The sequence below is a fragment of the Molothrus ater genome, chromosome 9, assembly GCF_012460135.2.
Source record: "Molothrus ater isolate BHLD 08-10-18 breed brown headed cowbird chromosome 9, BPBGC_Mater_1.1, whole genome shotgun sequence".
NCBI lineage: Eukaryota > Metazoa > Chordata > Aves > Passeriformes > Icteridae > Molothrus > Molothrus ater.
This window is the reverse complement of record NC_050486.2, coordinates 24,840,453-24,864,697: the sequence shown is the minus strand read 5'-3', so window position 1 is coordinate 24,864,697 and position 24,245 is coordinate 24,840,453. Positions and strand designations below refer to the sequence as shown.

At 45.4% G+C, this 24,245-nt stretch overlaps 2 protein-coding genes and 1 long non-coding RNA gene across 3 annotated transcripts in view; 2 read left to right on the top strand and 1 right to left on the bottom strand.

Annotated features, from left to right (window-relative positions):
• Positions 1-7,195: 7,195 nt before the first annotated feature.
• Positions 7,196-13,281, bottom strand: CDKN2C (cyclin dependent kinase inhibitor 2C). Its single transcript, XM_036388291.1, has 3 exons — positions 13,173-13,281; positions 12,655-12,795; positions 7,196-9,088 (listed from the first exon to the last, which is right to left on the bottom strand). The coding sequence occupies exons 2-3, from the start codon at positions 12,781-12,783 to the stop codon at positions 8,714-8,716; spliced, it is 504 nt and encodes a 167-aa protein (XP_036244184.1). The 5' UTR covers positions 12,784-12,795; positions 13,173-13,281; the 3' UTR covers positions 7,196-8,713.
• Positions 13,282-14,456: 1,175 nt separating this feature from the next.
• Positions 14,457-17,029, top strand: LOC129046765 (uncharacterized). The gene is made up of 2 exons (XR_008508526.1): positions 14,457-14,880; positions 16,745-17,029. It is a non-coding gene; the product is annotated as an uncharacterized LOC129046765 (long non-coding RNA).
• Positions 17,030-17,815: 786 nt separating this feature from the next.
• Positions 17,816-24,245, top strand: part of FAF1 (Fas associated factor 1) — a 147,966-nt gene continuing 141,536 nt past the window's right edge. Inside the window, exon 1 of the mRNA XM_036387834.2 lies at positions 17,816-18,368. Within this exon, the coding sequence (XP_036243727.1) occupies positions 18,324-18,368 (45 nt within the window). The 5' untranslated portion in view covers positions 17,816-18,323. The remainder of the gene's footprint in view (positions 18,369-24,245) is intronic.

Here is a 24,245-nt window from a genome sequence, read left to right as displayed (position 1 = left end):
GCAGTGCTCCACGGGTGCTCCTCCCTTCCTGTGACAGCTGGGTGCCTCTCCTGCCTGCACCACCTTCCTTTCTCCTGCAGAGAAAAGGAGGATGGGTCACAAAGATGAAAGAGTCTGGGAGGAGGCCTGCAACCAGGGAGCAGAAAGTGAGAGGAAGGAGGAGATGAGGACAGCAGAGTCCAAGACAACTACTGCTGACCAGTAATAGTTCTCCTAGGACCTCATGGACAGAAATCAGTTGTGGAAGCAGTTCTGCAAGACTAGGGAAAAAAAAGATTATACATATTTACATTAAGAGATTCTGCTATGCCATGGGAAAAGGTATGAATATGCCATGGGTAAGGAGATTAATAAGCATCATGGAGATAAAAATGCCAGAGGAAATAATTAAGAAAAAATAAGAGGTTGGATGTGCAGCTGAAGCAAGGAAGCTAGGAGATGAAAATAGAGTGTGAGGTGTGTAAGAAGTTAGGAATGGAGAGATGGGTAAACAGTGTGGAAGAGAAAGAGCTGGGAGTTACCTTAAAACAGCACAGAGGAGAAAGAGAAGGCAGGAGCCAGGCAGAAGGAAAAGCATCAAGGGAAAGAAGGGGTGTGAGTACAGATTGAACTCTGAGACTAGGCTGATCTTCTGAGTCAGACATAAATGCAAATTGTGATTTATCTGTAATGGTATAGGAACAGGAATCAGGTATGACTAACATCTATAGCCACATTTTCTTTTCTTGTTAGAGATCTTTATCGCATGTTCTGGATCTCGTGAGCCAGAGCCCTGGAGTTAAGGTGACCGCGTGTCATTATCTGTTTATTTTTCAGGCTTCCTCTCTCTGATTTTGTTAACAAACATTCAAGTGCCTAAAGTGTAATATACAGCTTTTTTTTTTCTAACACAGTAAAAAGTATTTCTGCAAAATCCATTTGAAAATGCTACAAGTAATTTTGAAATGATAGGTAGGGCTGCCAGCAGTGTCTCTCCCTGGCAGAGCAAAGCAAGGCCCTACATTCAGCCTGATGGCCTTTCACCGTGGGTGTTTGTCCTCTAAGAGGACTTGCACCATCCCCATTACATTGTGTGTAATTCATCTCAGGGGTCAGCAGCCCTGCCTTGGCAATTTTGCCTCCCAACATGGCCTGGAGATGCAGGAGCAGAGTGGGAAAGGGCTGGGTGCTGCCCACGGGCAAAGCAGAGCTGGAGGTCACTGAGCAGCAGCCAGGGAGGGGAGTGGGAGGTGTTCCTGCCCCCCTTTTAAATGTTCTCTCTGCTGGAGCTGCAGAGACACCAGTTCTACTCCTCCAGTGGCAAAACAGGGGGAAACATTGAAATTTGCCCCTAGCATGGTGATTTAGCTTGCAAGCATTTGCCATTTATGTTAAATTCCAATTTTTTAAATATAAATGGCAAATGCTTCCCCACAAAGAGTGTGTCTGGTCTGTCACATTTTCTGCAAGCTGAAGGCAAACTTTGCAGAACTGAGACTTACTTTCCCTTTGAGAATGAAAGCAGCACTGCTGTCAGAAGATTGAGTTGTTGGTGTATATCAGGTGATAGAAAAAATTACTCTGCACATGGTCTGACTTTTTTTTATATATACTAGGGATCTGCAGGTGTTGATTTGCTGTCTATTTATCTGTTTGTCATACTGATAGCTTAAATCCACAAACTACACTTCTAATAACAATTCCTAGGGAGAAGCTTGCTGTTACTGCTTGGTTCCTCCTAAAGATTAAACAGAGCTAAAAGTTGGTACATTGACCTCTTGCTTCTTGAGGCAGATCTCTGTTCAGATTCTGACCTACGTCCTGGCTAAAAACGTGATCAATCTTTTCTTAATTTGTAGTAGATACTTGTGTACATTACAAAATCCTCTCGCAATTTGGCAAATTAAGTTGTCTGTGGTTAGCTCTGGAATTGCAGAGATATTACAGTGCATGCAGCATTGCATAATGAGGTTCCCCAGACTTTCCTTACTCGAGTGAGTAACAGCAATTCTTATCTCTAGCGAGCATCGGATTGGTCCCGTTTTTGAGAAAAGAATTAGTATCAAATATACGATGGGCATGTTATGCCTTGTGGCTGCAATGTTGTTTCAATTAACTTCCCTGAATATACCACAATGAAAAGTGTCAGCTTTTTGCCTCAGAGGCCTATAATTAGATTAAATGAATACTGTTAATTATCTACTACCTTCTTTACACAAAACAGTATGTTTCCATAAATTAAAATGCTCGTACAGGAAGGAAATTGGTGTTCTCTGTAATACATGCATACAGTGCTGGGTTGTGAATACTGTGGCTGTATCAAAGTGTAGCACAGCTTTGCAGCCCTTATTTTACAGGAGCTAAAACAAATTACATTTGAAAAATCCACAGGCAGCACACTATTTTAAAGCATGTATGTTGGTGCAAGGAGGTGATATTACTAAATGTTACAGCTCTCCTGAAACAAATACACTTCTCTCTTTAACAGATGTTCTCTATAAAATTCTCTTAGGGAGATTAAATACAGCTTTGTTTGTGTACCTACAGTCACACCCTCAAGGACTATGTTATGTACAGAGAAAAAACCTGCTTTTTCTAGCAGAGTGTACTTCTATTTTCAGAAAAATTTTAAAAGTCCATTCTGTAGGAAGCATTTACAATTAACAGCTTGGTTTCCAGGCCTGTGTATATTCTAGCTAGTGTGGACTGAACATCTCCTCTGCCTGTTCTCCAGCATTACTAGATGCAAGCAAAAGTTCCTGACTGATCAATTCGGTCCCATCCTGGCATGCCTGATTTGGAAGTGCAGATTTTCAAATGGTGGTACATCACCTCTAGGGTAACAGATCTGAAGCAGAAAGTACTCTTTTTTGATTTGACAAAGTCTATCCCAATGTCCCTATTTCCATCAGAATAGATGTTAATAACTTCAGGCCTGAACATGGATCCTCCCTCACTAGAAAATTACAATTAACTTTAGCAGAAGCCCTCATTCGAGCCTGCAATATACTCTGCATATAAATGTGATCTGTACCCAGGACTGCTCTTGTGTTTCATTAAGGTCAAACCCTGAAAAGCTTTTGAATACTCAGTGTTCCTACAAGGCATCGCATTTTATTGTGGTTTGTGCTGTGTATCTTTTCCTTTAAATGTTCATTAGCTCCGTGTATGTAAAAGTGTTCCTTAAAATATCATTGTGCTGGTAATAATCTTAATATTGAGGAGTGAAGAGGGCTGTATTGCAGTAGAAATGCTGCCCCGTTTCCTCCTCTCAGAGTGTAACAGGAGAAAGACCATCTTGATAGGCATTATCTGCTGAAGGAAAACTTTCAGAGGAGCTGTGAATCGACTTTAACCTTTTAGTGGCTGCACTGTGAAGAAAATGTTTCAAGCTTCCTACCCCGAATTAGGCTTCTTTAATTTAAAAGACTGATAAATGCTAGTGGCCCTTATAATTACTGCTGCAAATACCAGAAAACAGTTACAGAGGAACAAAGAAATGCAACTGGAAACATGGTTCAGTGGTCTTGTACTTCCCTGAAAAGCTGATTATACTTTTGGCTGATTCATTTTCTTTCAGAGGGAATTTACCCTTTCTGGCAGTTTGAGTCTGGTTGCACTAACAGCCCAAAATGTATCTGGGGATGAGGAAATTGGCTCGGGGTCCTCTGTGTGTCAAACTGAAATTTGCCACCGAGCTCCAGATTTTGTCTTTTAGCCCCTGAGTGCCCCTTGTTTGGTCAGATTCAGAAGCCATTTTAACACTAGTTTAAAAATAGAGCCATTTCATTTGTGCTTTTGCAGGTGCCTTGCCCAATTCCATGCTTTCCCTGCATGACTTATCTTGTAGGATAAGCACTAATCAAAGGTCAAGGTTATTCTGAAGTATCCGGCATAGGAGAGTTCTCTTTCTCGTAGATCCTTAAGCTGAACTTCGCACAATTATAACTGATACTGTGCTGAAAGGTAATTCAGACAGGGGAAAAGTACAAAATTACAAGCAGGAACCTTTGGCACTGTAAAATGTCCCTGGTGATTTGTACTTAGTGCTTCTTCCAAACGCAGAAGCCATTTTACCACTCAGAGCCATGGCAGAAGTGAATTATTATTTTTTTCCGAGTGGGGCTCTGCAGATCAGGGCTCCAGAGCCAGGCTTGGCACATGTGGCTCTCAGAAATGTGCCATGTACTTTACATCCGAAGATAATTTTCTCGCCTCTGTGACACAGAAGCCAAGAAGCATGGATTTTTCCTCCCCCCTCTCTCTCCTGTCTGATTTTAAAATCAGACACAAGGTCATGCATGAAAAGCTCCGGCTGGGAGATACACCTTGCTACCCGTTTTTTTAAGGAAACCTGGAGACAAACCTGCTTGGTTTTGCCTTCTACGTGAGCTGCGGTGGGAGAAGATGCTTCTGCATCCCTGGGCGCGGAGCTGGGGGAGGAGAGCCCGGCGCAGCAGCGGGAGCCCCGCCGCCGCCGCCGCCCGGCAGCGGCCGCAAAGATGCGTTAGAAACATCCCCCGGCGAGACGTGGGTCCCCATTCTCTGTACTCACCGCGGCCGCGAAAGCACCGGAGTTTCGCTGAGGAGACTCCAGTCCGGGCTGCGGGAAGAGGGAGGAAAGGGAGGGGAAAAGAGAAAAGAGGGGAAAAAAAAAAAAAAAAAAAGGAAGAAGGAGAAGATAGGGAAAAAAAAAAAAAAGGGGCGCAGTGGAAGTTGCGGCGGCGGCGGGAGAGAGGCGGCGGGGGCGGCCGGGGTGCCCGAGCCCCGGGGCCGCGCTGCGCTGCCCGGCCGGCGGCAGCCCCGGGCCTGGCGGCGGGGACCGGGGCGCAGCGAAGCGGCGGCGGAGCCCGCGGAGGAAACTAAATAAATAAAATCAGACTGTTATTTAAGGCGCGTAAATTTAAAATTATTTGGACAGGAAGAGCAAGGGGAGCGGAGCCGCAGGAGCCAAAGTAACGGTTTCGGAGCCGGGCGCGGCCCCCCCGCCCCGCGGCCCCGCGCCCCGGCGCTCCCCGGGGGCCGCCCGACCTGCCCGCACCTCGGCCGGCGCGACCCTCCCTCCTCCCCGGGGACCCTGCCGAGCCCTCCGGGAGCACCGACATTTTGAGTGCCTGCGTGGTGGGGCAGGCTGTGCTGAGAGCCGGTGAGAAATCTTTCTTTCTCTCTCTCTCCTTCTTTCTCCCTTTTTTAAATTTTTTTTTTATTCCCCACCCCCCCGCCCCCCCCCTCCCCTCCATGAGCAGGATAACAGTCCCCACGGATAAACGTAAAAGCTTTCCTCCCCTTGCTTTTTCGAGGGAATTTCAGCACTTTAGTCAGGAGATAATAATGTCTGGCTGCTTCTGGCTGCCCAGTGAATTCCCAGGTACATTTGTGGAAGAAAACCTTTTATGTCTTTTAGAAGATGAAAAGTGGTAGTTTTCTCCCGTGTTAACTCTTTCTTCATGTGAACACTGCAATGGCATTTCCTAGGGAGCTAATATCTTACCCCACCATGGAATAAACCATTGATTCCTTTCCTCTCCCCACACTGAAAGCTGGAAAGAAAGTATTTTTCTGTACTTAAATGTGCTGTGGCTTATTGCACTGGAGACTGAGGAAAATTCACCTTCAAATACCTTCTCATTCACTCTCCCCCCGCTAAGGGCAGGGCAGTGGCAGGGCTAGCCCTGCACCTCTGCCCCTGTCTCCCAGCACCCACAGACCGGGTATTCACCCTCTCACGGTGCTGCTGCCACAGATGGAACTCTCTTCGTTCCCTGTAGGATTCCTTTAGGATCTGCCCCTTTCCAAAAGAAGCCCAGCAGCCCCCGCCGTTGTTCCCAGGATAATTTAGAAACAAAGGTCAAGTGTAACAGCTTTGCTCACCCGTGTAACTGAAATAGGGGAGAGGGCTGTTGCCCCACAGTTGTGTCCTCACACAGCCTGGTCACTGCGAATCCTGGTACAGCTACATTTTATGCTCTGTTTCTTCACATTTTTCTGTGCTTGCTGTATTTGTTTCTATTTATACCTCTCATCTCGATACTGCACTCTTTGCTGCCGAATCCTGGGCTGCTGCAGGGCGATCTCTGCTCCTGCCTGGAGACTTACTTGGCAGTTGGTTTATGTCTCAATAAAAGCTCTCAAAAATCTTCAATTTAATCTCACAAACTGCAGTTTTGCATCTCTGGATAAATATGTTTGTCGACATTTTCAGGAATATGCGAGTTTTTGAAACCGGACTTTTTGTTGTTGCCAAAATACTGGGGGAAAAGCACCAAAGCAATTTCTGAAACCACATGCGGTATTACAATCCTTTTTAGGTGTCAAGATTCTCTATTGATGAGATTCGCATTATATTATTTTCTCCTCGCTCAGTAAATATAAAGACTTCTGGAGGAAAGCCATTTCCCAGCAACCAGGCACATTTATGTCTCTGACAAGCCCTGTAAGGTGCGTGTAACCCACCAGCTGACTGCTTTCTTTGGTTTCCTAGAGGCTCTTTGCAGTAACTATTACCTTCCTGGGACAATAGAGAGCAATTCTTGCTTTCCAAGTATCTAACTAGGAATTTCAATTGATCGTCTCGTTGAGGGGCTCACAGAGAAAGCGCAGCAGCGAAATCAGATAAAACACACCTTTAAAGCAGACTATCAGCCGTGACTCAGCCGCCGAGGCTTTGGGCATGGCCGGGGGTGATTCGTCCTGGCTTTAACCCTGAACTCCTGGCACGCAATAAAAGCCGCTATTTCTGACTAGGCGGGGCATTTTTCTCGGAAGAGAAGTTGTTCTTATTAAGCCACTGCTTAAACTTCGCCTTAGTGTAAATTAAATGCTGATGAAGCTTCAAACGGGTTTGGAATTATGTTTTTTTAGTAGCACGGGTGAAAAAAAACCACAAAAAACCAAACGTGAGAAAGCTGGATATTACCTTCTGGTGTAGCACGGAATTCCTCTCTGTGAGAGGAATGGAGAGGGAAAAGCTTGGAGCATCCTCTCTGTGAGAGGAATGGAGAGGGAAAAGCTTGGAGCATCCTCCAGGACACGAGGAAAGGAAGATGGAGAGCAACACAGAGTGATTTGGGTCACTTCATCTCAGGGACCTGTGGATTGTGTTGCTCAGTTTGATATTTCAGGTGGTTTAGTGCTCTTTCTACTGGGAATTTTGGGGTTATTTCCCCAAAAATGCTTCTTATGTGCTGTGCTGCTCCGATTAATGATCATGGCACAATTTTTCATATTTCACAGAGGTTTTTAATCAGAACACAGCAGTGTGACAGAGCTTATAGTACATGTGACAGACAGTTTCAGCAATTTTGTTTTTACTTGAAAATGTAGTAACTGATTTTGTGGGGCTAATTAAAAAAAAAAAGTTAAATCTAAACTAAAGTATTCCCTCTCCTCTTTTAAGTGCTATTTAAAGTAGTATTCATTTTGCATTGATTTAAAACCTTCTATTTTGCATGATTGAAATGTAGACTATTCAAAATGAAGCACTTTAAACTGCCCATCTGCCCCATAAGTAAATCCTGTACAAATGTTAAAAATTTCATAATAGACTCTTCCTGACACAGTGCTGAGCATCGTTAGCTCCTGTTGGGGCTGGAGAGGCAAATGAGTTTCAGTCTGGTGAATACTCTCAACTCTGAGTTGCAATTGAAAATTTCCAATGGTTATATTGTGTTTTAGGTGCAAGCAATAACCTCACTTCACAAATATCAAAAGTGCTGCTTCCTAAATGTCACCTTATTCAAATGTTCTTGTTTTGTGAGATGCTGTCATTAAAATAGTTTATTTCCAGACGAAACAGAATATTGATGGAAAGCAAATATTACTTAGAGAACATCTAAACTGCAATCAGCAGATGAAGCGACTAGAAGTGTTGCATTGCAGCTTTCGTGTCCTCTTTGACAATGGTTTCTGCTGCTTGTTTTGAAACTAGAAAAAAAAACGTCCTCTGCAGTGCACAGTAAACACGAACTACTAAACTGAGCTGTTTAAAACCTCTGGCACTCGAAGAAACACCACTTATACTGTTTCTGGTAACTAAATTCAAAACCAGATTGGTGAAAGTTTAAATACACAAAGAGGAAAAGTGTCATGTAAATTTAGAAAGTAAGTGACCTAGTTCTACAAGCTCTTGTTAGTGACAAAATACAGTTACTGCCTAAAGCATCTAAGCACTGTCCTCAGGCCACGCAGCCTTTGACTTCCAGCTCTGCCTGTGCAGGGACTGCAGGTGACCCCTTATTAAAAGGATGTTTTTAGCTAAAACAGGACCTCAGACTCTTGAGCCTGACCGAAAGGGATAGGAGGAGTGAGGAGAAGGGAGGGGTGCATTGAGAGGTGGGAGAAATCACAGTAAACTATTTCCTTTTCTTAAAAGTCCAGCAATGTTAAGCAAGTGAATAGTAGCTCTTGTATTAATGATTTGATACGAATGACCTAAAATAAATTGTAAAAGTTGATACTGGAAAACTAGATATGAGCAACCAACATACACACGGATGAGCCTGGGAATACTGTGTAAAGTGAAAGGTATAGGAAACTGCTGGGAGCATGGATTTAAAACGTTTCCATTGTCTAAAAACCCACCTCTGGAATTTCTTGAGACTTACACTACCAGCTGTTCAGAAGGAAAAAAAAAAAAATAAATGTGGCAACAAATGTTGTTAAAAAGGAGCGAAACACCCCAAGAAGTCTGCACACCCTCAGGTCCAAAGGAGCCCCCGTCCTGTCCTGGCGGGGTTCAGTCCATGCTGGGGGGGAAGGAGCTGCTGGCCTCCAGGAGTTCCACCACGGCTGCCCTCCGGTAGAGCTTGGCCAGGTCGTAGGCGGTGGCGCCGCGCTTGTTCTGGTGGCCCACCTTGCACTCGGAGCGCGCCAGCAGCAGCTCCACCACCCGCACGTGGCCCTCCTGGGCCGCCAGGTGCAGGGGCAGGTTGCCGTCGTTGTCCTCGATGTTAACGTCGGCTTTGAACTCCAGCAGAGTCTGCAAAGTGTCCAGAAAGCCCTCCCTGGCTACATCGTGGATGACAGCGAAGCCGGTACTGTCTTTCAGGTTGGGGTTCGCCCCGTTACTGAGCAGCCGCCGGGCGATTTCGGGGTTGCCGAGTTTCATCACCTGGGAAAGAGAGAGGAGAATTGGATACCGCGGGTGGGGGTTTGCTCCAGCACTGCCTCCCGTCCTCGCTCCCCAGCCCTGGCTTTTGTCAGAGCCCAATTCTCATTTAAAGCAGACAGAGGAGACTCCCTAAAGAGCTAATGACACACCAGAACCTCTCGTTTTTCATGTATTTGTTACTGAACTCGGTGAAATTGTGAGAGATGTTATCATTTCGGTGGTCATAGCTTTCTGCCTCGGAGAGGTTAATGCCTGAAATAGCACAGAATGGCATATAACAACTTCTTTTTTTTTTTTCCCCTAACGAGGGTCATCTCCGTTTCTGAACATATAAAAATTAAGTATAGTTCGGTTTTATTTGCCTAAGTATTGAGACACCTCTGCATTACTGTTTAATCTTGTTAAACAGCAAATATAGGGTCTCTGAGGAACAGATATTTTACCTAAGCAACAGCAAATGTAGAATATGTTTTTACAAGCTTTCAGGTGTTTACATTGTCTGTGCATTATCATAAAACAAATATTTGGACTATACCATAGCTCTATCTGTTGAGAAACATAAATGTTAAAAGACATTCTTCTCCCCAATATTTGTGTTTCATTAGGTCACCCAAAAATGAAAAGTCAGAAGGAATGTTTCAAAATTACAAAAATTGTCTTCTAAAATCAGTATATTACATTATACTTTCACAACCTTTCTATAAGTAAACTGTGGCTATGTTCTGTCGTTAAAACATCCCTTAAAAAAAATACAACAACAACAGTAATTGGATTTTCTGACTGTTTCTCTCAGGGAAAAAAAAAAAAAAAGCTTCTTTCAATTTTCTCAATTGCACCATAAAACTATCATAATTAGAACACAAATCTCTCTTATTTGTAACTTAACTGCTTGCACCGATTTCCTTGCAATTCCTGATTTTTTGTTTGCACACTTTCCAAAAATGAAACTGTAATGTATATTGTGTAATCTCTAGCCTATAGGCAGTATTTTCCTGTCCTTGTAACTAATCTCATTGTAAGTACAAAATTCGAAAAAAACCCAACTCTTTTCTATTTCCTCAGAGAGAGATTCACACATTGATTTGAAAATCTTGAATAATTTAAAAAAAAATCAGCATAAACGAGCATTACAGTGCATTAGATTTAGCGATTTAGCTTAAGGTACAATTTCTACAGAGGTTTGCTGAAAATCTCTCCTGACGAAAAATACATACCAAGTTTTTTAAGAAAAACAAGATATAATAAATACATTTATGTACAGCGTTTGAAGTGCAAAGCAGCCCAGCACATTATAACCACAGACAGGAGCAAAAGTGCAGATAAGACAGGCTGGGATTCAGGGAAAGAGATCTCTCTGTGCCTCAAGGCTTCCAGCTCCCGACTTCCAGCCAGTTCTTTCACTTCTGAGAGAGATGGAAGCGATGTAAAAGAAAACAAGATCATTGTGATCTCTTTTTGTTTAGTAAAAACCGGACATTCTGATCTCTTTTTGAGAGCCCAGGCTGTATTATTTGTGAATTCAAAACATATATTTGGGTTAAGTGGGAGTTTTCAGTGTTCAGTCCAGGGGACCGAAGGCTTCAGTTAAAGATGCGAGGGGGAGAAAATCCAAAAAAAGGTGGTGCTTTTTGGCCGTGGGCTACAACTGAGCAGCAAATGCCTCCTATATTTTGCAAATAATGTTAGGTGGGAGGGAGGAGAAGAAGTAAAAAGCATTAATTTAATAAATCTAATGAAGAGCAGAAAGGCAGGAGATGTATTTGAGGCCTGCATAGGTACACTTCACCAGAAATAAAAAGGACAGAGCAAGACAAGCTGAGTAGTTGTTTAATTAAACATAAATGCAGAGGAAAAATATAAATTCATTGACATTAATATAGGAGCATTCTCTCCGTTGTAATTGAGAGAGAGATTACAGAGAGATTATCTCACTCTTGCAGAGTGCACTGAGAGAGAAGTCTTTCGAGCGTGGCCAGGCACCCACAGCACATTTTAGGATGATACATATTGAAAATAAGTCGGCAGATTCTCCTGTTTTGGTTTTTGTGATGGCTCATTAGCTCGGTTGCTATAATCCCTAAGAAGTATCGTTAGGGCACAGATGCATGGTTGATACAGCTGGATGCTATGTAATTGTGTAAAATATACCTTAATTCAGGATATGGACAGTTAGCTGCTTTTAGAAAAAATATCCAGCATTCCTGTAGGACAAATCGGTTTTCAGCCCTTGTCCAGAGGATAAATCAACTGGCTAAATGTTTCCTGCTTTCTTAAAGAATTTACCTTGTTTGAGTTTTTAATTTAAACCCTTTCACTCTCTTAAAAGTTGCTGCAAGTGCCTGCACTGCCATGCGATACCCTATTTAGGTGTTAACAGGACAGCGAGGAGCTCACAGATCTCCAGCTTCAGCGAAATTATCAAAAAAGGGTCATTCCTGCATTATCAGCAAGAGGTGCTTATTTTCCAGCTTTAACATTTTGATGTTAAGCCAAAAAGCTGTAAATATCTCGAGTACACTCACAGGTTCTATGCTGTCTAAAAATCCACTTTCAGAAATTATTACCATGATTTTGGGGGAAGGGGGAAGAGGGGTTAAAAAACAATTTTACTAATGTATGAAATGAAAAAGACCTATAGCTCCACTTCCACATTGCATTACTTATAACTTAAGTAAAAATAACCACACTTATTTTCCCTCTGGATTTATAAATCACATCTTTCACTATTTGGAAGGTATTCTAGCCTTTTTGCCATCATTATCTGATAATATTAAAAGCAAAATCTTTCATCAGCTACAATACTTAGCAGTTGGATGAGTTCCAACTCCTGCCTGCACAACTACACAGTTAAAAATTAGGACACAGCACCCTATACGATCAGAAAGGGAATAAGTAGAAGCCGTGCCCTGCTAGCCGATCTGAAAAAAGCAAATATTAAACTTTCGAATAATGAATGAAAAAGCAAGTGATTCATCTGGAACCCTGGCTCGCAGGGCTAGCTCTTAATGTACATCGGAGGTCCTCGCTTCTGAGCAGCATGATTCCCAATGAGAAAGGTCATTCCCACAAACAGAGCATAAAGGAAAAGTACCATCCACAGCAGAACCCAGAACCCAGACGAGCCACGCTTTAAAAGCACATTGCAGAAAAAAAAAAAAAAAAAAAAAAAAAAGGAAGAAAAAAAGATAAAAGTCCTAAGCTTCAGAGAACAGAACATTTGTGTTTACAGACCTGCTATGAAATCCTGCTCACCTAAGCTGATTTCTTTCCATCTCAGCTCTCTCTTTCCTTGCCTCTTCCCCACGAAGTTAGCAAATATTAGCAAACTCGTAGCCCGTTTGACATTGAGGGTGATCCCCGATTGAAAGAATGGTTTTGACCAGTTTTATTTCAAGTACGTCATTTTAGGGAGTTGGAGCCACTAAACTTATAAAATATGGCATCCAACGAGTTTGAAAAACCACTCGAATTTCATCCACCAGCCTGCTTAAAACGTTGTCTTTTTTGGAAACCCGGGTCACGTAGGTACCAGTGATGAAATATTTTCTCCCTCTCTGGATACCAACCTGCAGCGCAGTCCTCCCAAATCCATTTTGTGCATTGACGTTTACATTCTTTTGCAACAAATTAGTAAGTTGCACTAGGTCCCCCTTGGCAGCCGCGGACGCCAGCTCGTTCCCAGAAGGCTCGGCCATTCTTTAGGGTGACTGACGATCGGAAAAAAGATGAGATTTTTTTTTTTTTTTTTAACCAGGCATGGCATCGGAGACTGACAGAAGGATTGGGATGGTTAATCTTCTGGAGTAAGACCTTGTAGTAAATACTCGTAAAAAACCTCCTTGCCAAGAGCCCGCCCCTAACTCACACGTGATTATTCAGCAAAACTGCAGCTCCACTTGAAGCAAGATTTCTTTGCTTCCACATATAGAGTAACTCTTATTAAAGACTTTGGCCACTTTCGCGGGGGGAGGGGGGGAATAGATTAACAGCTAGGCAAGATATTGTATATGTTATAGGTAACATATATACACGTACACCGGAGACTCACTCAGACCTGAGATCTTGGAAGAAGAAGACAACCCACCCTGTTCACAGTCGGTTTCTGAAACTTAGCAGCAGCAGCAGCAGCTTGGAGGAAAGGTCTCCTGTAGCAGTGTGCATCCAACTCCCGCTCGGGATCCCCCCCTTCATCCCTCTCCGTCGGCTTAGTCCGGGCCCAGCAGGGAAAGGAAGGACGAGCCGCGCCCGCGGAGGGCCGGGCGCGGCGGCGGCGGCTGTCCCGGCGCCCAGCTCGCTCCCTCGGTGCTCTCGCTCCCCGCAGCAGCAGCAGCAGCAGCAGCAGCTTCACTCCCGCGGCCCCGCGCAGCCTCCGCGCAGCGGGCGGGCGCGATCCCGGCCGGCGGCCGCCCCCGGCGGCGGCGGCTCCGGAGCATCCAGGAGGGCGGCGGGCGGCGCGGGGGGGCTGCCGCGAACCGCCGCCCGCGCTCAGGGCGTGGAGGAGCCGCGGCGCGGAGCCGTCTCCGCCGTCGTCCCTCCGCTGGGGTCTCTCCGCCGGGGTCTCTCCGCCGCTGTCCGCGCTCCGCCGGGCGCTCCCCGGGACAGCCGCTGCTCCCGCCGCGGCCGCGGGGCGCGGGCAGAGCTCCTGGCGGGGGCAGGGGCTGCGCTGGTGCCGCCGCTGCCTCGGCCCGGCCGCGCTCGCAGCCGCACTGACAGCCCCGCTCGCCTCCTCTTCCAACTTCGCAAATAAAGCTGCACTTGCCGGTCTGCGGCCGCCGTCTCCGCCCGCGGCTTTGCACTCCCCCTTTTTTAAGCGCAAACAATCGCTACTTCTGTTTCCTAAGGACACGAAGCCGGTTTCTCTCTCCTTTTTTTTTTTCCCCCTTCTTTTTTTTTTTTTTTTTTTTTTTTTTTAACCTCATCAGCTTTTTTTGAAAAGAAAAAAAATTTGAGCGCTTTTTGAGTTGAAACACCCGCCCACATTTTAACGGCAGAGATTTAAGGAGGCGCGGCGGAGTTCGGGCAGGAAGGCCTGCAGCGGCTCCCGCCCGCCCCTCGCCCGGCCCCGCCGCGCTCCGGCCGCCGCCGCAGCTTCGCGGCTCCCGGTGCCGTCCCCTCGCCGCGCAGCCCGGGCACGGCTCCGCCACGGCCAGCGCAGCCCGGCTGCTTTTAGGAGCAGCGCTGCTGAGGCCTAGGGGGTGAAAATGAAAGGAAAAGGAGGCTGTAGCAGCGGGAGCCGCCGCACCCCGGCGGGAGGAGCGGGATCGGGGGAGCTGGGCAGGCGGGAGGGCGGCCTCTGCCGCGGCGCTGCCCGGAGCTTCTCCCCGGCGGTCTCCACCTGCCCGCCGGGGGAGCGGAGCCGGCTGCCGTGCCGGTCCCGGCCCCTTCGCCCTGGCTGGGCGCCCCGCGGGCAGCGGCTCCGCGCTCGGGCCGCCCCGGCAGCGGCGCGGGCTCCTCTCCCATCTCGAGGACAAGGTCAAGGATGAAGGGTCAATGTCAAGTTGTCTTAACGGTGGAAGGCGACCGTCCACGAGAGCGCTCCTTGCTCCCCGCGTTTCTGGTGTCCTTGATTGATTCGGAAGTGCCATTTTGAAGGGGAGCCGCGCCCGGGCACCAAGAAGACGCGAGGACTTCGCTTTTCCTTCCCAGGGCGAAGTGAGGATGGTACAGGACGGGGATGTCACCGCCACTCTGCCTAACAGTGTTTAGTGTCTTAAAGTGCTTTAATGGCTGGATTGCTTTAGGTTTCAGGGACCCTCGGAGGACTGCGTTCTGCCAAGCGAACCCTCCGAGAGGTAAGCAGCGATGTCATGGCTCCCTGATAAGCACACGTAACCCATCGCTCGCAGGGGCAATCTGCACGTCTGTTTTCTGCGTGGACGCCACGGGAAAGTGATTTTTGAATGTAAACAGGCGAGACAGCTCGGGGAGGTGCGTTAGGGAGGGAACCTGCGGTGGTTACAGCTCCTGCAGCGCTGCCCTGCGGGGGGAACCTGCGGCTGGCAGCCGGGCCGGGGCCTGAGTCGGGGCCGCCGCCGTCAGACAGAGCCGGTTCTACAGCCGTGGATCTGCAGCTGAACGAAGCCAGACTTCTGTATCTGGCTTTCCTCTCAGCTTCGGTTGCTTTTTGCTTTGCAGTTGTATTTTCCTGTACTGATTCCCCCATCCACGCTTATTTGCGAGTATTACAAAGGTGACAAGTGTGAGCTGCCTACACACGAAGCAGGGAAAACAGCTTTGTTCAGTTTACCAACTGATCCTCCACTCCTATTCCCACTAAAGGAGAGAAAAAACACGTGTATTTTAAGGGCCTCATTGTGGTAATTCTCGTCCAGAAGCAATAGTGCTTTTTTCCCCTTCTTTTTTCCCATTTTTTAAAAGCGAAAATGTTAATGATAACTTCCCTCAAAGTTAGCTCCAGAAATATATCTATGCAAGTAGCATCTGTTTATTCAAATACAGTTGCTTTCTGCATAAAGAGGGAATTTATATGTAAAACTTGGATTATTCAGTCAGATGGCTTATAAATTACTTATTTTGTGACTAATTACTGCCTAAAATCCACAGGCTTTGGTGGTGTTACCTGTTGCTAACTTAGTGCAAAATTAGACCTGCAAATATTACAACAGTCTCACACTATTCTTTTGTTGGTTTATGGTTCAGAATAAAGCTTCCATCTTCTGTTAATCACACCACATAGCAAAATAATTAAGTAAAGTGTAGCTGGAGTGCTGCAGGCCTCCTGCAAGTAAAGCTGCCTGGCCAGAAAATGCCACCAAACTTCCTCTGCCGTGCAGGTCTGTCAAAAGTCTTTGCAGAAAGCAGTTCGTTAATCCTGATCATTTCCTCTCACGAGTGATAAAGATACTCCACCTAAAACAGAGAGATTTGTCCTGATCGGCTCCAGAACCAGCAGAAAAAAACCCCAAGAAACCAGCCAGAAACAACTTCTGGAGGGAGATATTATCACTGGGCATTATAAGGAGTAAAATAATCTGCTCCCTAATTTGTCTCTCACTCGTTGGAGGATAAAACCCACCTCTAATGGCTCAGAGAGCTGTGAGAAGGCAAACAGAAACTTTAGCTGTGACTTGAATGTGAACTTCCTGAGATGTGGGGCACGTGCAGCTTTTCACCTTTTCTTCATGTTCTGGATCAGATCCTTCCTGTTTTGATCTAATATAGATATCATTATTTAAAATATGACTGTAATAGACATGAACGCCGTGGAACTAATCTTGACAACATACCTATAACTTCAATTTGTGCCAGGAATGAATTGGCTTTAATCCAATTGCTAAAACTCGCTTTTCAGCCTTTATTATAGTTACTCTCTAGTAATGTGTGGGTGGATTTGTTTGTAATTTAGCATAGGCTGTCCCTGGCATTGCACCATACCTTCTACTTAGTACAGAACTGTCTGTAACATCAAACTGGGGGGTAAAAAAAAAAAAGGTGCAGGTGTGAGGGCAATTAATTTATCATCCCTCCGGTCGGTGGTGGGGAGTTCTCATTGTTAAGCTCACGTCAGCGGGCAATAAAAGCCTTTTGGCGAGCCCTGCCAACACAAACTAGAGCAGGAACACGGTACAACGTAAAAACCCAGCTTCTCTGGCACTGTGGCTTCGCATCCTAAGTGGCGTTTCCATGCGGCCTCAGCCCGCCCGGAGCGCCGCCGCCGCCGCCAGAACTCAGCCAGGCAGCAGCGTCCGCAGCAGGCTCTAAACCATCGCCAGGGCTTCTCTGGGGATCACGGAGCCTCCTGAAGGCACAGCCGAGCTTCCCCTGCGCCCCTCTCCGCGCGCAGCGCTTGTCCGCGTTGGCGCCGGGCTCCCCCCGCAGCTCGCCCCGGGGCCGGCGGGGCAGGGAGCTGGGATAGTCTGCGAAACCCCCTGTGAGCCCGCGGATGGACCAGAGAAACAATAAAGAACGCTGCTTCCTACACCCGGCAGAATATCTTGATTCAAAGGTATCATAATGTAGCGTTGTTAGCTGACAGAAAGCTGCTTGATGAATCCGTGACCTCAGCTACAACACGCACAGGACACTTAAAGCAGCAGAGCAAAACAGAATTAGCAAATTGGCGTCCAAAAGTGTGTTTTGTGTCGGTGCTAAGGGGGTACAGGAACATCAGGTTGTAGGAGGCAGACTTAACATCAGTTAGATTTGCATTACTTAAAGCAGGTTTATTTGCGGTATATAATAGAACGGCATCTTACAGTGCTGCTGGAGTGCTAAGCCTGAGCGAGGGCCGCTGTGCAGATCACGGTGTGCTGGCTCAGAAAAACTTGCGGAAAATGCATTTTCTTCTTTTGAGCCAAGTCGGAACCCGGGGGAAATGTCGCTGCTACCCCGAGCGCCGGGTGATGCGGGCCCTGCCGGGCGTGCGGGGCACCGGGCGGGCACCGCGTCCCGGGGGAGCCGAGGGGACGCGAACCGCTGCATCCAGCGAAACCAGCGCGGTCACGGGGCGCGGATGGAGGGAAAGGGGCAAGGACGGATGGATGGATGGACGGATGGAGGGAGGGATGGATGCCCCGCTCCCGCACAGAGAGGCAGGGCCGCGCTCCGCCCGGCAGCTGCAGCGGCCCGCGTTTCCCCGCGCCGCCCGGGCACGGCTGCAGCCAGCTCCCCTCAGAGCCGTTAGGCCGCAGCCGGCGGCGGAGCCCAGCCCGGACGCCTCGCGCCGCGGCCGGGCCCGGGGAGCCGCCAAACCCCGGCACGGGACGTGAGGCTGTGTCCGCCTCGCTGTGGCAGCTCCGGCCGGGCCGGGGCTCCCCGCTGCGCTCCGGTGCCGCCGGGTCCCGGTCCCGGCTCGGTCCCGCCCCCGGCTCCGGGAGCGCTTGACAGGCGGGCAGTCACGTGGCGGCCGCAAAGCGCCTCTTTGCGACCTCAATGACAGGCAAAATGTGCGACACAGGCGCTGTGGAGGCAGGCGGGGAGCGGCGCTGCCTCCTCCTCCTCCTCCTCCTCCTTCTTCTCCTCCTCCTCCTCCTCCTCCTCCTTCCCGGGCCAGCGGCTGAGGCAGCGCTGCCCGCTCCCGGCCCCGCGCCCGGCCCGCCGCTCTCCTGCCTCCTCCCCTGCTCGGCCCCGGCAGGGGCAGCCCGGGGGCGCCGCGGGAGCCCGAGCGCAGCGCGGCGCCTCCATGAGCTCCTGAGCTCCCACCCTGCCCCGTCCTCCCCGCGGCAGCGGCTCCAGGTGCGCGGGTCCGAGCAGAGCCGGGACACAGCTGGCTGCAATGGCGTCCAACATGGACCGAGAAATGATATTGGCTGATTTCCAGGTAAATTTCAAGCCGCCGCCACACAGCCGTGGCCTCTCGCTGCTTTTCTCTTTCTCCTCGTTGCTGTGCTGCTTGTTCTTTGTGGGGAGGTCCGGGCTGGTGGGTGTGAAGCCCACCCTCTGAAGCCTCCGCTCTCTCTTTCCTTCTTTTTTTGTTTGTCAGAAATGGGGAGCGTGTGCCCTCTTCTCTCAAGGTGCGTGAACAAAATGTCTTCTTTAACTTAGAGAGTTTCAGTTTTTAATTAATAAAATAAAGCTTTTTCATCCACTTTGCTCGTTCCTACCCTGTGCAACCACCCAGGCCCTGGGACAGCTGTGAGGCAGCTCACTTGGAAGAGGCAAATGCCAGGGAGGATACAAAACTCATCAGTCCACATGATTTGTCACAATGTTTGTAGTGAATCACTTGCTGGTACTACAGATTAGTGCTGAACAGAGGTGTTTCCATTCCAGCATCAACACTAAACTCCATGGTTGCCTCAGCCTATGACTGTTGTGATGACGGTAAAACTCTTCCCACCCCATTCCAAACAGCAGCGTGTTTGTGTGGAAGGGAGGAATATCCTCTTCCAAGTTGTTTGTTACCTTTCCTCCCTTACAAAGGGGTTGTAATTTAATTTCAGACTTCTATATCTTATCCCCAGAATAAAGTCCTTCTGTAAGTGAAAGTGATGTGTTTAGGAGCATATATTATTTCTTGATATTGCTCGTTTTATATTGTTTTCCTAAGACCAAGTGAAAAAGTGGAGGATACCTGCATTTGAAATAGTGGGGGGAGCCCAACACATCTGGGAAAGGAATCAGATGATATTTGAATATACTTTTTAAATATTTGCTTTTTAATCCATCTGGGTTTTTTTAAGCTCTGTCCATTTGCAGTGGTTGTTCTTACATGGGTTGGCACCTGGATATCCTTGGATTGATTTGTAAAACTGCCATCTGTATGTTCAGCTTCTTAAAATGCAGTGAAACTATTTCATTTAGTTGAAAAGAAAAAAAAAATAATCCCACCAATTCACTCTGTGTGTGTGTTTCTTTGGAGCTACAGGTAGGGTGACTGTGGTGTGCACAATAATTCCTGTGTATTATGTAATTAAGTAATTCCTCTGTTGCAAAAGGTACCAGGTATCTCACTGATGTAACCCATGGAGTTCCCAGCTGGTAACAGGGAACTGTCATCCCCTCCTGTACCCCATATCTTACACCTGTGTTCATTAAAATGCTTATCAAATGTTACTATATTGACACTACTTTGTTGTGTGTGTAAGGGATGACATCCCAATTTTAGGGCTGGGCTTTCACAAAGGAGTTTTTCCAGGAACAGCACACTGTGTGAAAGGAAACTGGGACCCCAATTCTGCATTCATACCTGTGGGAACAGATTCTTATGGGATCCCACATTATTACCTGAACTTACAATCAGGAATCCCAGAAGATGAGATTAGTGGCTGGCGAATTTAAGATTATTTGTTTAACAGAATTTTCAATACAGATTTAGACTTTGCAGGTGATTTTTGCTATTTTGCAGTATTGTTGGATTTTGAAACCATTAATAAAAGTGTAAGAGCAACTGCAGTGTTTGGTACCATGAAGACAAGTAAGTATCATTGCAAACTTGCAGGTGGGTGGTGGAGTCACAGAAGCCAGTTTTAGATCAAGGGTGGATGACATAATGTGTCTGAACCTAGGACACAGGAAATATTTTATCATATACCAATCCTTGCTTAAAAAGAACCCAAACATTTTCCTCTTGTATTTCAGCAGACAACTTTGTTTTCCTGTTTCATTGTATTTCTTTTTAAGATTATATCAAGTGTCTACCTGATTTTGAAGTACTGAACTGTTAATTGTCACGCTGTTAAAGATTCAGATTAGTAAAGGACAATGTCAGTCATTATTAGGCCTTGAATCTGTAGGCTGTTACAAAACAGTCAAGGTTTTTGGGTCTTTTAAGTACTTGGTGGAATTTGCAACTCATTCACTAAGAATTTAAAATGGAGAATAAAACATTATGTGCAAAGTAATTCTGCATGATTTTCCCTCCTATATTTTCTGTACCTTTTAATTAATAAATATGTTTCTCAGAGTTCTGCTGCCATCTTCTATGTTTATGTGAGGTGTCTTATTGAAAAATGGTGCACACAGTGAAAATTTCAAAAGCAATTCTTTGTAGTTTAGTTCAGCTAATCTTTGGTGAATTAAATTGGGAAGGAAACTTCCATCACCATTCACCCTCACTTTTCCCAAGTGGTGTTTAAGGGGGATAGAGTAGTGGTCTTTAAACTTCTGAAAGTTGAAAGGGTTTTCTCTCCCCACTAAAAAAAAAAAAAAGAAATGAAATCATAATTGTACTGATGCTTGATGCTTTTGTGAAGCTTTCATGGATTTATTTAGTATCTTCCAGAGTTATTAGGGGTTTTGCCTTGGGTTTCAGCTAGAGCAAGAATTTGTATTGCATTTGTTTTTTTCTTTTTAGCTCTGATTGTAGTAACAGGTTACTTCTGCATTTGGAGGTACTAAAGAGAATTACTTCTTTTTAGAAAGTATTTTGCATATATGTTTAAATTTATATATTTTATACATATATATATACACACACACACAAACCCATGGTATTTTATGAAATATTTTGAGTGTAGAGTAAGGCACAGTGAGTGATCTACCAAAATATTTTTGCCTAATGTCTCAGAACAATTTAAGCCTGTTCTGTGTGGTTTATAATTATTTTCTTTTCCTCTCCTTTTTAACGAGGCTACTGTGTGCTACCCAGGGAGCACAAAATACGTATTCATGCATGTGGGCTGTATAAGCAACCTGCCTAACTCTTCCTTCTTAGGCCCACACTTAGGAAAGATTATGCAGAAGCTTTGCTTTGTGTGTGAGTAGCCTGATTGTTTTCAGTGGAAGTAGCTGGTGTGGAGTTCAGTGCACAAACAAGTTTTAGCTTTTTTTGCTAAATGCAATTCAGAACTTCTCCACAAAGTGTCATTGGCATAAAGGAAAAACTCCATAGGAAAAAGCACACCAGCTTGTTTTAGTAGCATAAATTCTTCAGAAAGGTAGCTGCATGTGAATTGGTAAGTGATGCTGCAACATACTTCACATACTGGGAGAAATAAGGGCATATAATTTATACCAATTTTTTAACAACTGTTCTGTTGTTTGTTGTGTTTAACTGCAAAGTGTGCTTCCATCTTCAGTGGGATACCCAGCTGCTCCCATGGTACAAATACACTCATGATCTCTTGCAGTTTGGGCTCTGCTTTTCACTATAAAGAAAACAGATTTTTTTTTTCTTTTTAAATTGTAAAATTTAGTTACACAGAGCTTCATTTAATTGACATAGATTGGTCTTCATTCCCAAAGTTTAACTTTGAGTATTGGCAGAAGTGTCAGATACTGATGTTTTTGCACACTAGCACTTTTGCTTTTGTTTTTACAGCTTCACTTAGGATTGGAACTAAAATTAGCGAGAATATCTTCTTGTCCTCATAAGTTATGTTCTCCTATAGGACCCCTTTATTCATGCTGTGTACTTGTCCTCACAACATCCTAAATGTGGAGTGGGCCTAAGGGTTGCGGTGTTGTGGGGTTGCCAGCTCCTGTGTGTCCCTGTATTACAAGAATATCTGGCACTCTGGAGCTTCAGGAGGAAATTCTTCAAAGAATTCACGTTTTTCATTGACCAAGTAATGGTCAGGATTTGGTCAGGGTGGGAGGATTTCAGAGTGAAATGACAGAACTCAAAAATCCTTGCTTTCATTGAGACAATGGATTTCTAGTAGTTTTCTTCTTCCCTCTTTCATCTATGTTCATTGTGAAACCAAGGTATGTGCTTTATTTTTTCCTTTTCCAAAATTTTTAAAAACTGGATAGTAGACTACTTCTGTGTGATTCACACACTTGTGTATAAAAATGTCTTTTTTTTTTTTTCAAACTTCAACTTTCTGTCAATCTCTTTCATAAAACAGGTTGTGGGAGGAGCAAGGGGGAATTGGGAAGAGAGAACCTCATTGCCATCAGTTTGCAGCAAAGTGAGAAAGCATGCTAAATGATTGTGTTTTAAATTATAAAATTGGCCATGACAGTGATACATCAGTTTATTACTTTTTGTTTTGCTTGTTTTTGAAGATTTAATTGTAATTCAATCTACTTGTTTCCTTCTGGAATGGTAAAAATTAAAGAAACTGGAGAATCTTTTCACCTGGAGGTTAACACACTGCTGTTAAATAACTGACAAGATAAAGTTTTTGGTTTGGTTTGTTTTTTTTCTGTTCCTGTCTGCTTCAGCCCTGTAGGAGATTATTTCAGTTGTGAACAGTTTTCACTGTCCAACAGTCTGTGTGTATGTGTAGAATTGACATTTGTATATATTTTTTGAAGGGTGCTAAGTGAGCTTTGCTTTCCTCTGTGCTTGTTGGCATGGTGGGTCAGGTTTTCTGTCATTTTAATTTATTGCCACTATAAAGATTTGATGGGTGGAAAAGGTGGGCAGATACAGGAATAGCTTCGAGTTCACACCCTTGATTCTGGCCCTGGACTGTGACTTAGGGTGGGGGCTGGAAAGTGTTTCAAACATTTCTGTAAGGATAAACCACTCACTGTGGGTTCTGAACAAATCTCAAAGTGGATGTCCTTAATATTAATTTCTGAAAGAAAAAGACATGTTAAGGTGCTGGGGCAGAAAGGGCTGTTCTTGCTTTCTTTGCAGGGTTTCAGTGGAGTGTTTGGGAATTTGGAACAAGGCTCTCAACAAAAGGTTGTTGCTGAAGAGAGTTCCAGTCAAAGTTTGAACATAAGCTGGAGGATTCTCTCCAAAGATTTAAAGTTCTTGGAGGCCTACATTTTCATCAGAAGGTCTCCCTATATACCTGGATGTACATTTGTTCAGATCTGTCTGAGCTTAAAGCTCAGTCTTAGTCAAACCAAAACCTCTCTGTAGTGTGGCCTCTCTGTAGAATGTGGAGTTGCAGTGGGTGCTGAACTGAGCTCTGCAGATCTCTCCACAGTAGCTGGAAGGAAATCCAGAACTCCAGAGGTTGGAAATCAGGGTTTGGGATAGACAGGTTTGTTTAACCAAACCTCCTGCTGGGTGTCTTTAGTTAAAAGTGGGCTCTGCTGGGTATCTCATAGTCAGGTGCCCAGATGCTCTGCACTGCTTCACCTGACCTGTTTTAATGGATATAGGTTACTGTATCTTTAGTTAAATTTTAAAATAGATAAGAGGACTGTTTTTCAGTGTAAAAAGAGGCCTTTAGGACACTGTAGGATGTTGAAGTTCATACTTGTGAGGCCTCTTAATTTGCATTTTGATTAGAATTCCTTTTAATCCTTGTTGGATTTTATCACATTATAATTTTATATTACCCAGTCAGTAACACCTTTGGAACTGGTAGCTGGACCTCTTGGTTTGGAACACAGTTGGTTTTGTTTGCTGTAAATGGCCCTAGGGCCAAGAGACGTGATAAAAACATACTGCATGCTTAGTGTGTTCTTCTTGGTTTTTGCCATTTTCACTGTCTGCTACCAGTCACTTCTGCCATCACTTCTATTAATTTATTCCTTGTGGGTTTTGGAGTTTCATTTCTTTAGATACGTTTAGGCTCAGTTGTCATCACAAAGGTCAGGTTCATCAGAACAAGGCTAATTGATTTACTGGCCTCTAAACTGAAGGTGAAGTGGGTTCCAGAGTCACAAATAAGAAGTTGGAGTAAGAGTGGTGTCCTTTTAGAAACATAACTTGGATAGTCTCACTGATAGCTCTTCACGGAAACGCCAGTTAATTTCTCTGATGTAAGGGCAGACAGTTAATTAGAAATACTAACTGACATTTGTAGAAAAGAAAGAGGCTACTTTGGCTATGATTTGTGTGCATTAC